Consider the following 13,170-nt stretch of genomic DNA (forward strand, 5'->3'; position numbering starts at 1 on the left):
TTGCCTTGGATTTTCTTCTTCCCTTTCAAAATTAATAAGTGCACGACGAAGAAGTTCCCGCGGATGTTCATACCGATTAGTTGCTAAGTCAACTATACGTCTCCTTTCCCTTTGATCTTCCAAATTTTCATTTTCTTGCGAATTTTCTTCAATGACTTCCATATGCTGCCTTCTGTTATCATTTCTTCGATTAGATTAACTTTGTCTGGAGGAACTTCTACTTGATCTTGACTTTGAACGTGTATCACTCCTTGACCTTTGTTCTTGTAGTCTAAGATTCTCTTCTCGTAAATCATCATTTTGACGGATTAGATTCGCACGCTCTTCTTCTTCTCTCTTTCTTTCAATTAGTAATCTTTGCCTAAGCTCAATAATCGTCATATTTCCTTTACTCGCTGTAACTAGTTCTTCGTTCCCAATTCTCTGTCTTTCCTCTGTGGAATTCGTCATCGCAGTATTAACACTCACTCTATCATAATCTATATCATTATTCTGTCCTTGTTCTCGCTGTGATCTAATTGGAATTTCTGTTCTTTGATGTTCTTCCATTCTTTTCTCTTGTTCCTCAAGATTTGTAATTCGTCTTCGTTCAGCAAGTCTGTTACTTCTTCTAGTTGCCATTCTTTGTTCAACAATAGACTCGATCCTTACCATTTCTAAATTTTTAGATCTCACTTTTTTCCTTAAAATCTATGATATACTATCAGGAATTATCATCCAGAGCTGTTTCCTAGCGCCAAAAATGTGGTTGTAAGAAATCTTACAACTACACCACACTAAAACTGATTCAATTTCTAAGTGATCATTATGAACTCTTGTCTTATTAATTGAAGATTGGGAATATTTACAAAATAGATTCAAGTATTACAACAATTCTACTTGCAACCTAGATTTACTTTCTCTCTCTCTTCCTATTTCTTGATCAAGACTTACCTCCGAATTCTCCTAGAAACAATGACCTCTCCCCTTTATATAGAATTTTACATAGTGGATGACAGCTAAGAAACCCATTATTTTCGGGATCACTATGAGACACATTCGCTCATATACAATCGCTTATATTCGCATAGCGTACCTCCTCGCACAGTTCTTCACACTTTACTCGTGACTTTGCTGACATCATCTGGTGCGTCATCTCAACTTTGGTGTGTACGATGCTGTTCGCTTAAGTTATATTCTTTACTTCGCTTGATTACTAACGTGTCTGATATTTAACTCCTACACACGAGATTGAAATTCGAACGCAAATTAAAATTTTGTTAGTTAACCGAATGTGGCCACACATTTGCATATTAGCACGATATTTGCCCCCAACGTGTCCCTAATAACCTTGTATACGTCTTTTCGTGTTGACTGGGTCTGTTAGGTTTCAGTTTTGTCCTTTGCTTTATTTCTATGGTCTATACGTAGCTCATACACTATCCTGTATATATAACTCTAATAACGTACTGTTAATCATCAAAACACAAACTTAATATCATATATTCCTAGCTCTTGCTTTGCTCTTCCAATCCATTCTGTTAATCTTTTGTTTTTTTAGTCGAAATCATTTACTTATTATTATGGCGTTGGAAGATATCCTTGTCACAGAGTTAATGAAAGAATTGGTTTCTGTTACGGCCCAAAAATTGGGTATGCCTGGGGTTGTAGATAAAGAGCTGCGAAAGCTTAAGGATTCTCTGGAGATGATCGCGGCTGTCACTTCTGATGCTGAAAAGAAGCAGGTGAAAGAAAAAGTCGTGCACCTCTGGCTGAAAAGGCTCCAGGAAGTTGCATATGATGCTGACGACCTTTCGGATGAAATTTCCTATGAAGCCATACGTGTCTCTGAAAAACATGGAATGCTACATAAGGTACGAGGCATATTCAATTTGGTTTCAAAAAGACAAAAAAAAATCAAAATCATCAATCAAAAGATAAATGGAATTGCCAAGCAAAAGGATATGTTTCAGTTGGAGCTAGCATGGAATTGAAAATGATCAAAATATTGATCAACTAGACCGAATGACAATTTCTTATATAAGTGGTTCTAAAATTGTTGGAAGGGAAAAAGATACATCTCGCTTAGTAGAGATGTTATTGATGAAGAACCCTCATCGTCATCATCTGACAATTTTAGTCCACAAGAAAATATCTCAGTAGTGTCAATAGTGGGTATGGGGGGAACTGGGGAAAACGACCCTTGCTCAAATGGTATACAAAGACAACTCGAAGCTTTGAGCTAAGAGCATGGGTCTGTATTTCCGACACTCTTGATATCTTCTTAATCTTAAAAAATATTCTCGAGCCGATCACTCTAAAAAAGAGCGATGATTTTTCAAATGTTGGAGTCCTGGTGAGAGAAGTTGATAAAGTTATTAGAGGAAAGAAATATCTGTTAGTACTAGACGATGTTATTTAAGCGTGGGTGCTCAAGGCAGCAAGATATTAGTAACTACACGAAAAGACGATGTTGCATCTATTGTTAGGGATACCATTCCACCGTACATTCTAAGAATCTTGTCTATTATCAAGAATAGGGGTTTTTCTCCTGGCGGAGCAATCGAGACTCAAACATAGGAGAGGAGATCGCCAGAAAATCTGGTGCTTGCTGCTAATTCTCTCGGAAACCTAATGCGATTGAGAAGAAAGGAATCTGATTGGTTGTGGATAACGACGTTTTTAATACACCAGAAAGTCCATATTGCAGTTTATTTCCTAAAGATTATAAATTTGATAGAGAAACACTGATTCGATTGTGTATGGCTGAAGGATTCCTTCATCCATCTGCTGGACGAAATCGAAGCTCACTGGTAGTGATTGTTTTCTTAGCTTGTTGTCTAGGTCAACTGGGATCCTTCTCCTCCACCACCTTATCACTCCTTCATTTCTCTGAAGAGTTTGATTATCAACAAGTGTCGAAGACTTAGAACCACACCAAACTCGTTTCCTTCTCTCAAGTCATTGGAATTAGAAGGTATCAACGACAAGGCAGTAAGATCATTCTTAGCAAATACTGATCTCACCTCTCTCACGTCCATTTCTTATCCCGGTCACCAGAGCAATTTTCGTCGCTGATCACTGCCCCCCCCCCCCCCCCCCCCCCCACCACCACCACCACCACCACCACCCATGAAGGTCTCTTTGCACATTGACAGGTTCTCTTTCTCTCTCACTATTCTAAGAGTACTAATTTTTCCACTTTCAATTATGAATGAATTTCTTACAATCTTGGTTTGGGAAAATTTGAGTATATTTTACTTTTATCGACAACCCAATTGGTTAGTCTGGTACATAATGTCATTCTTGTATTTATTTGATAATTTGAATCTTTCGCTGCAGACACAATGAAGGTACAAAGTTCTAGAAAGCATGATATCTGAGGTCCAAAGAACAAAAGTGTCATGTTATTTGAGTTCCTTCGCTAGAAAAATAAGTAGACGAAGAAAAGGTATAGACGATGTTGTATTCTTTCGTGACTTGTTTTCCCTGCGTGAATTATGTTATTTTTTCACTCACCTTTACTACTTCTACAGTTGAACTTTATATGAGGATTTCCCAAACTAGTTGGAATATGGGATCTGGAGTGCGAAAAGGGAGACAAAGATGTAGGATATGAAGGTCGGAGTTTTGTTTTGTGACTGTGCACTCATAGGAGAGTCCAAGCCTCAGTGTGTTGCTGGTGATACCACAACATGTCCATCCCATCTCTGACATGACGACCGGTGGAACCCTTTGCTATCAGCCTGATTCAAGAATCTGTCATAATTTTGGGGTTGTCACTATGTAGCCATCTCTTCCATTCCATCATAGTAATGTAACATTTGATACTCTCTTTATTTTAGCATAGTATAATCCTGGCTGATAGGAGCCCATTCGAGTATGTTCTGGAATTTGCTTGCAGTCTTGTACATCATTCCAAAAGTAAAGTTCCTTAATTCGTTTCCACATTATTCTTATAGCCAGCGGACTAGTTTTCATTACCAAGTTAAACCAATGGGAGGATTAGTAAACTTAATTTTGAAATTGCTTCAGAGTGCATGTCTTACAACTGCGTTCAACAATAGGCTCAAGTGCTTGGATTCAACCAACAATTATGATAAAGACTTCCGGTTAGAGCAAGATCCTAGTTCTCATAAAGAACAATTCACAGCAAAACTGAACAAAAAAATAGATTAATATCTGAAGAACATCGAAAGATGCTCACAATACAAATGCTGCACCTGCTAGCCCTCCTTTTAGAATATGTAAAAGTGTACTACTACAAGGTTATTATGAATATGCTAATAAGAATAACTATACCTGTTGGATGAAAATATTATTAAAAGCTGCATCTCTCCCTCTCCCTCTATATTTCTATCTCTTCAACCTGACCTAATTCTGATCATCCTCTTAATCTTCCTCACTCTACAAAGAATTGATTGTCGTAAGAGCTCAGAACCTGCTTGCACCTTGCAAGTTGATATCAAAGTTGTATCTTAAATTCTCCGTTAAAGATAAAGCTGTTAATGTATCAGTAAGTTAAGGCCAGGGACATTGATCTTCTGTAACCATTTTGATGTGATTTCTGCCATTTCCATGCAGTTTGTAAACTCTCTTGAAGATTTGTGTACTGAGCAGTCCAGTTTAGTTCACGGTTAATCTTCGATGGATCACTGTAAACTTCGGCATAATCACCAGGACGACGTTCAAGAAAATCAACCTTGATTTCTACTCCAGTTGCCTTCTTACATGCCTCCACAAATTCCTTTACGGATCTACCTGGTACAAGTTACACAAGTATAAACACATGCCGTGTCAGAACAAGCGGGGATCTTAAAGCAGGGGGGGAGTGAAGTTTTCCCAATGCATAATTTTTCGTCACCAACAGAACTGCTTCCTTACCTTTTCCTGTGCCAACATTATAAATGCCAACTTTACTTGGTTGTGCCTTCGCAAGTGCCTTCACGTGAGCATCAACTAGATCAGTAACATCGATGTAGTCCCTTATACAGGTTCCATCAGCTGTGCTATAATCCGTTCCTTTAACCTATATGTATATCAACAAGATTAATTACGACAAGTGCATTGGTACATAAATGTCCAATATATTTGGAGAGATAGGGACAGGAAATACAACAAATAACGCGCGGGTATGTTCCCTATGAAGTTTTAATTTAGAAAAAATAAGAGCTGTATATCGATCAATGGCAATTGGGCATACCTTCAGACCAGGAATGACTCCCAAGGCTGCATCAAAACAAGCCCCTGAAATCCGACCATGTTCCCGTAATTCAGGTCTGGGAGCTTCCCCCAACCGTCCTTCCGGATCAGATCCAATCACATTGAAATATCTGAAATGTTGGCATAGATGGTGAGAAACTAGTATCTATACCACTCCGAAAGTCTTGATACAATTTTTTGAAAAAAAAAACTGTTTGCATAGAGTATAGCCGAAATGATCAGATATAAATCAACCTTAAAATCATCACAGCCATGTCTGAGTTCTTTGAGAAATCTAGTATGATATCTTCTGCCATCTTCTTGGCTTTACCATAAGGATTAATTGGAATCTACATCACGAGCAAGTGGACATTAGAATGAAAAAAGTGCATCCATCAATAACATTGAAACTCCGTGATTATATCTCGGTCAAGCCCTGATCAGACAAAGTAACAAATGCACCAAACACAAGCAGACAAACTGATTGAATTTCTCTCACCTGAGGAGTATCTTCGGTAATAGGCATTTTCAGTGGCTCACCGTACGTTGCACATGTACTCGAATAAATTAACGTCTTCACTCCATGTGCTGCCATTGCCTCCAGTACTACTAGGGTGTTTGATGTTATGTTATGATAATACCTGCACAGGACAGTTATCTCTAAGTTCACTTCACTCCAAAAATTGCCAGTTCACCTAAACTAGTAAAGATCCAACATAGCACTTCCGACACAAAAGTGAACACTTTGAATGTTGGAAAATCGAAGAGCTTACCTAAGAGGTTCAAGTGTGCTTTCTCCAACATATGCGACAGCCGCAAAATGCATCACAGCATCGAATGCATTTTCCCGGAAAATTTTATTAACCTGAACCAACTATTAAGGAAAACTCTCCAACATTCACATTCTACACATACATATTAGCTAAAAAGTAAATAGCTATCTAAGACTAGAAGATTAAGGATACAGCTTTAGGATCACCCAAGTCAGCGTATATGAACTGCAGCCTTCCAGGTTCCGGGAATTGCTCCTGGAGAACCTTAACAGCACCAAAGTTTCCCCGAGAGAGATTATCCTGTAAAATGGAGATAGAATTCAAGTGAATTTCAAGCTATAATTAAAACCATCAACATGCATGACACTTTGTAGACGCCCATAGAGTTCGTGAGTATCTACATGTGACATACCACTATTGTAACACGATATGAGTCCTTTAGAAGTCGGAGAGCAGCATGTGAACCAATAAAGCCAGCTCCTCCTGTTACCAGAACATGAGTTACCCCTGGTTCATGGCGAGAGAACTGGAGAAGTCGTAGGGAGAAGAATTGTAAGTGAGGATAGAACATATCAAAGAAGAAAACCAGATCAAACAAAAAGGAAATATAGACAAGTCCCATAACAACACGGGAGGGAGAAGAAGAACAGTTCATTTCTTCGTCAAAAACTTACCGGAGTTGGGGTAGTAAAACTAGACGAGTTCTTCAGAATATATATACACAGAACAGTTAACATGGCCGCCAACAAAATCTTTCCAGCAAAGTTTCTCTTCTTTTTCGTTTCTGGGTAATCCATGCCTACAAAACCAGTCAAATATTTTAGCGAATGAAATGGCAAAACCAACAACAATTCGAAATCCAGCGCGAAGAAGGTCCTATGGGGCTTAACCATTTACAAAAATTTGAATCCAACAACTCAACTTGCCGATGTTTTTGTTCATCTCCTATTTGCAAGTTGCAAAACACCACTAACTATTACTTAGTGTGGCGATGAATACTTAGCTGCATTTCTGATCCCAGAACAATACCTTTCACAACCTCTAAGTTCTAATTTAGTATATGTATGGCAAATAAGATAAACATGCATGCATTTCCTTTTCTCTAATCCTTATCCGCCATAACCGTTACATGATTTTGAGACACATTTACATCTACAAACTTGTCCATGACACCATTCCAGCTCCAACAACTTAACAACAAACCATATTTAGATCACTACAGATATACAAATGCGACAAAAAAACATGAAAATTGTCTGCTAGCTCATCACCTGAAGATGATTAGAGCAAAAATAAAGGCTCACCTGAGAATGACCGAGGTCTAGGTCTGGTTAAACCATTCATAGTCCTAATCCCCTGTTACCAATCAACAAATTACAAAGATCCTTCCTCCTTTTTCAATCTCTGATTATAGTTTGATCTGTCACCAACAAATAAAAATTCAAACTTTTTAAGATCATTGAAAAATTTACAGACTCAAATTTCTCAAACAAGCAAACAAAATCAATTTTTCAAAAATAACAAAAGAAACCCAGTACTACAAATTCATCCAATTTCATTTATAGAAAATGAAATTTCACAAACAAGATCCAACGTGAAACCCTTAAATAACAAAAACCCTAAAAAATCAAAATCAAAATCCAAAACACCCTTTAACTCCAACAGAAGAAGAAGAAAGCGAAAAATGTAGAAATTACCTGAAAGTGCTTGCATTATCCAGACCACCCAAAAGCTTAAATTTTTATCAGACCCCAAAATCAGAATACCCCCAAAAGCTATGAAATTGAACCCCAATTTAAAAGGTTTTTTTTTCCCTTCAAATGTCAGAGAATGTGGTGTTGGACCTAATAATGAATCAAAAATGTCAACTATTGTTTATAATGCAAAGCTACCAACTTGATTCTGAAATAACTAAATGTAACGTAAGAAGAAGATGAAGGAGTTAAAAAGTCTATAGAGATAGAGACTAGTTGGAAGAATTAGTCTGAACAAGAGGAAGGACCCTCTGTCTCTGTCAATGGAGTCTGGTCTTTGGTGGCTTGAAGTTGAAACTGAGACTCGGACAAGAGAGAAAGGAAGGAAGAGAGAGTTGTTGGATTCTCTTCCGTGTGTTTATGTAGGCGGCTTTGACGATGAAGCGTATTAGGTAAAAGGCTCTCTCAATGAATCTCTTTATGTTCACCTCTTTTTCAGTTCAGGTGACACTATTTACAAAGGGATGTTTGTTTGGGGCTAACAAGTTGAAGTGTTCTTTTTTCAACTTTTCCACTATGGAATGAACAAACTCAGAGTTTTTTCATTTTGCTCCCATTATGGAATGAACAAACATGAAAAGTGGATGTTCAAATCAATTAATCTGTTGCTTTGAAAATTGAGTCGGAACATCCAGCGTGCGTCTGTGGTAAGGACGGGGGCCATTGCTACCAACGCTGGCGTCCGAAGGAAAAACGCTAGCGTTTGGATGTCCAACGCGCGTTTTAAATTAAAGCGTCCGCGTCAATATTAAAAGCGCCAGCATCTGTCCCAATGACGCTAACGGCTCAATCTGAACGGCTGAAAAATCTTGTGATCCAACGGCTACATTTTTTGAATTCTATAAATACTCCTCGTTTCAACTCTAAATTCACACATTCTTCTCTTCACTCTCAATTTTTGATTGAACATGTCTCGGCCCCGGTTAGTTCGGCGAGTTCCATATGCTAAAGAAGAGGATGAATCTATTTGCAGAAACTATGTTTTTTATCTACTCAGCTTGCTTTGGCAAACTATCCATGGGTGAATTTCTGGACGGTTATTCACGATGAGTTCTGCAGTGACACTCGTAATCCAACTCGTCGTTCTATATGCGACATAGAACACTGTTTTGGTACAATTAAGAAAGAAGTAAGTGAGTTTGTAGCTTTATCCACACAAGTAAATCGATATCGACTGAGAGGTGAAACTGATGCTGAGATGGTAACAATATATTGGCTGAATGGCGAAGATGGAAAAATGTGGCTTTTCCTTTCGAAAAATGTTTTGAAATCCTTAAGGTGTTGAACAGTTTCAACCCCTTCTTTGTAGTTGTTGTTCCACCTAGTACTCTTCTCATTAGTGAAGTTAATGTAATGTAGTCCGTCGTAATTTAGTGAAGCCAATGTAAAACGCTTACTTTTAAACATATGTAATTTTATTTAGTTGAGACTTTCGTACTTTTAACACTAAAACTACAAATGTAGCAGAATTAAAAATTACATTAATCTCTCTAACGTCGCTCGTCTCTAGTTTCCGTCGCCCAAGGACGCTTTATCCAGCGCATAATACAATTCTGCTAAAATTGCAGATTCCCAGTCATAATCTGATATTTTGTCGAGATCTTCTAACGCTTCAAGCCAACCAACATGAGCAACAAAAGTTGAGTTTGGAAAGAATGCCTGACCCAGTACCCATAAGATAAACATCCTTTCGAGTTCAGGATAGTCATCTACATGTTTTGGATTTCTGGGTTTGGTTAGGAAAATCTTCAAGGCCGCACATCTAATCCCACCTCCTTTCAAATCTTTATAATATCGACGCATATCTGATTCCACAAACGAGGGACAAAGCATCTCCCATTTACTATTTGGCATCCATTCGTCTTGGTTGAATGGTGGCGGGTCTCCCATTCCACTTGGAATCCCAACAATGAAATAATCAAGGGGAGTAATTCCTATTACAAGTATAATATCAACTATGCGTAATTCTGTTGATTTAATTTAAGTTAAGTCAAAAAAAACTTACCAATTTCGAAATCCATAAAATGGAATGTGTGCGTCGTCATCCACCACCTTTCTATCACTGTTTTCGGAATTTTTTTTGTTATGTTTTCTAGGCTTTATTCTGTAAAGCGCACGCCAAGGATATTTGTCAGCCCTTTCTCGGACTGCAGCCGATAGACCAACATAAACAACATTTAGTTCTGAAAATCCACCTCTCGTGATATGATAATCCTCATATCATTCATGATGCCCCAACAAATGACCTGGAACTAATGATGAAGCAACAACTATATTTGGGTTAGCAAACTCTTATTCTCGATTTTGAGAAAAATCTACACCTATGTGAGGCAACGGTGTCGATTCATTTTTTCGATCTCTTTTCTTCTTTATATTATTCATCGCTCTTCTCGCTATGTTCACATTGTATTAGAAAATTTTGATTTAGAAGTGTTTTAGAATAAGGAAATGGAAGTGGTGTGACTGAAAATCAAATCAATAGAACGAATTTATAGTGTTGAAATTCGACTGTTGGAAATATAGGCGTTAGAGAGTCGACCGTTAGAGACTTTGTTTCTGACGCCCGAGTTAGGACACCGAACGCCCGCGTTTCGTCTTCCAATGCCCGAGTCTGTCTTTCAGTCGCGCGTCTGGTGTTCCAACGCCCTACGCTTTACCATAGTGGAAAACCCAGTTTGGCCATCCACGTGGCTCAACAAATGTTTGAGTTTGGCCATTGCCATAGGAACTGCTCTAAGGTGTTTGTTTATTGCTGACTCGGCGTTTGAGGCTGGCTCGGCTCCTGACTCAGCACGAGTTAGATGTCATACTGTTTGTTTTTTATTTTGAGTTGGATTTGACTCGCGATCTGACCCAGATCTAACCCCTGATTCAGACTATTTGAGTCAGGGAATAAAATGTCCCTGATTCAAGGGACCAAACCACTGAGTCACATATTTTTGAGTAGGATGAGTCAGGTTTGACTTAAAAAATTGACATATTGAGTCAGATCGAGATGAGTCAGGTGACATTAGTCATATCCATACGAGTCAGATTCAGACGACTTAGATGAGTCATGAGAAAACATACACATTCTTAATCTATAATTAAATCTGACCTGGTGTCTGAAACTAACTCGATGGCTGAATAGAACTGAGATATATCCATACCCGAATCTGATTTGGTATCTGTCTGACTCAGTATCTGAAACTGACTCGATGTCTAACTCGAACTGTGACAGCTTTCAAGTAGTCTATTTTTTCATGTTATTGATGTCTGACTCGCTCATACATCTGACTCGGACGTATTTGAGTTGAGTATAATTTAATGCATCACATGTTTGGCACTTATCTGATCATATAAAAAAGAGTTCTATTATTTAATAATTTTGGAGTCATATGTAATGAGTCATATTCATATATAATAAGTTAGATTTAAATAATTTAGTTGAATTAAAAAAAATGGACAATTTTTTTCTGTACAAAAACAGAAAACTTGAAATGAAAACTAAATATCAATATAATGTTTACAGAGTCGATATAGAGGTCTTTACTAGGATTAGAACACTCCACTAAGTTGTCTGTGTGTGGTGTTTAAAGAATCTATAATTAAAGAGGGACTGGATAAAACATCGACTGTCATGATTTTAGTTTTAAACTCTTCGGCATCTTAATCTTTAGACGGTTGAAAACGAAAAAAATAATAATACTAGTACAGGTTGTTTACATGCCATTTATAGCGCGTTTGGATATACATCTAGAAGTAACTTGTTGAAATCCAGAAATCAAAAATCAAGAAGTTAGTTTGGTAATATTTCAGAACGATTTCTAGAAACGAAAAAATCGATTTTCAGAACGACTTCTACTTCTGGTATTCAAACGCGCTATTAAGAAATTACTTTTCGACTTCTTAAAAACAAAATTTCATAAATTAATTTGGATGCACAATTTTAAAATGACTTTAGCAAAAAGAATAACTTTTTGTGAAGCAAATTGTTCTTGATTTTGACACTGAGACTAACCATGCTTTTAATTTTGATTTCTGAGACTGGCCATGCTTTTAGTGTACAAACACCCTCCTGATAACCCAGAGAGGCTGAGACAAAAAAGAAAAACCGAATTGATGAGTGCCGAGTATAGTTGCCAAACATTAACTAAGAAACAAACGGTGTATATGCAAAGTGGGTATTGCTCACTCGCTTTTAGTCCCTTTGTGACAATTGTTTGACCTGGTCCTCAATAGTTTACATATAAGTGTTACACGTAATATGATTCTACACAGCTAAGATGAGATGAATGTATGGTAGTATTGGGCTGTCAATTGACTAAAAGTTTACCCACCCAATAATGTGAAGAACATCTAATCTAACGGCTGTTAATTATCTAGTGAAAAACAAAATTCGTTGAAGCCTACGGTTCTGATGTCTACTCAGTTTGGGTGCAACGTACTTCAATCATTTGCTTCATTTCTAATTTTTATTCGCGCCTTTTGATTGAAAATATCATGTTTTTGATTGAAAATATCTTGTTGCCATCTCTCACCCTTTGCTTGAGGTCTGATATTTCAGTGAGGAAAACTCTATAACGTGGACAACTAATGGTCTAGATATAGGACAGTCAATCTAGACCTTTAAATCATTCTCATTTTCACTCCATTATTAATTCCAATGCCAGAGTCATTCCCCTTTCCAACATTAAGATTGTGACACGTATTGTCCAAAATTTGAACTAGCCTCTATTGGATTAGTTGTAGCAAGGTGAAGAAAGGAAAACTCCCGTCGTGCAAACATCAGAAAATCAACTGTCTACTTAATCCTATGTAAATTTTTCAATTTGGTGTTGACTAGTTTTGTGCTAAAAATCGTGAAATCACGAGATTTAAATTTTAAGTTATTTTAAAATACATTTTCGAAATTCATCCGATGCGTTTTAGAATCTCAGTGTCATTTTTGTATGCCAGTTCAAACTCCTAAATTGTTCCTCGGAATTCTGAACATGCATTATTAGGTGAATTTATACACCTCTATGTTTAGGATCTCATTCTATTCCTCAAACCATAAATACTAGGCTGCCCGTAACATTCAACTCGTGTGCGTACAAGTGTGGGCCCGCAAGGGGGTACGCCAGTGAAAAATCTAGTTGAACCACAGGTCGTTGGTTTGGTTAAAATGCCAAACAGAGAACACCTGACATTGCACGAATCAGGTGAAGCCATTTGATGTGTTTTTCCTTTTTTTCCTTTAAGAGTAGTACTACGTACGAGACTGCAATTGAAGAAGGGCACTTAATGAAATCTCAGAATCTAAATCATGCCGACAATCTAGTTAAAGTAGTTCGAGACGTACGGGAACTCTACTTTAAAGTGGTTTACACGTGGAACTCCGTAAACCCTTCCCACGTTCTTCCTTTGAAAAAAACAAATGAAAACTTAACGTAAAAAAGGACTTGATTTTTAAACAGTTTTGTAATGACACCTTCGTCTTC

At 37.5% G+C, this 13,170-nt stretch overlaps 1 protein-coding gene across 2 annotated transcripts; it reads right to left on the reverse strand.

Moving 5' to 3' along the window:
* Positions 1–4,125: 4,125 nt before the first annotated feature.
* LOC113312717 (probable UDP-arabinose 4-epimerase 2) lies at positions 4,126–8,047 on the reverse strand. Of its 2 annotated transcripts, none has more exons than XM_026561461.1 (11): positions 7,652–8,047; positions 7,259–7,358; positions 6,629–6,753; positions 6,367–6,480; positions 6,147–6,254; positions 5,955–6,046; positions 5,681–5,822; positions 5,437–5,531; positions 5,183–5,312; positions 4,864–5,008; positions 4,126–4,740 (listed from the first exon to the last, which is right to left on the reverse strand). In XM_026561461.1, the coding sequence occupies exons 2-11, from the start codon at positions 7,296–7,298 to the stop codon at positions 4,493–4,495; spliced, it is 1,239 nt and encodes a 412-aa protein (XP_026417246.1). In that variant the 5' UTR covers positions 7,299–7,358; positions 7,652–8,047; the 3' UTR covers positions 4,126–4,492. The 2 variants fall into 2 exon arrangements, with proteins under 2 accessions (XP_026417246.1, XP_026417241.1); XM_026561456.1 differs by having other exon boundaries at positions 7,259–7,374.
* Positions 8,048–13,170: the final 5,123 nt, after the last annotated feature.

Source organism: Papaver somniferum, chromosome 1 (genome assembly GCF_003573695.1).
Source record: "Papaver somniferum cultivar HN1 chromosome 1, ASM357369v1, whole genome shotgun sequence".
NCBI lineage: Eukaryota > Viridiplantae > Streptophyta > Magnoliopsida > Ranunculales > Papaveraceae > Papaver > Papaver somniferum.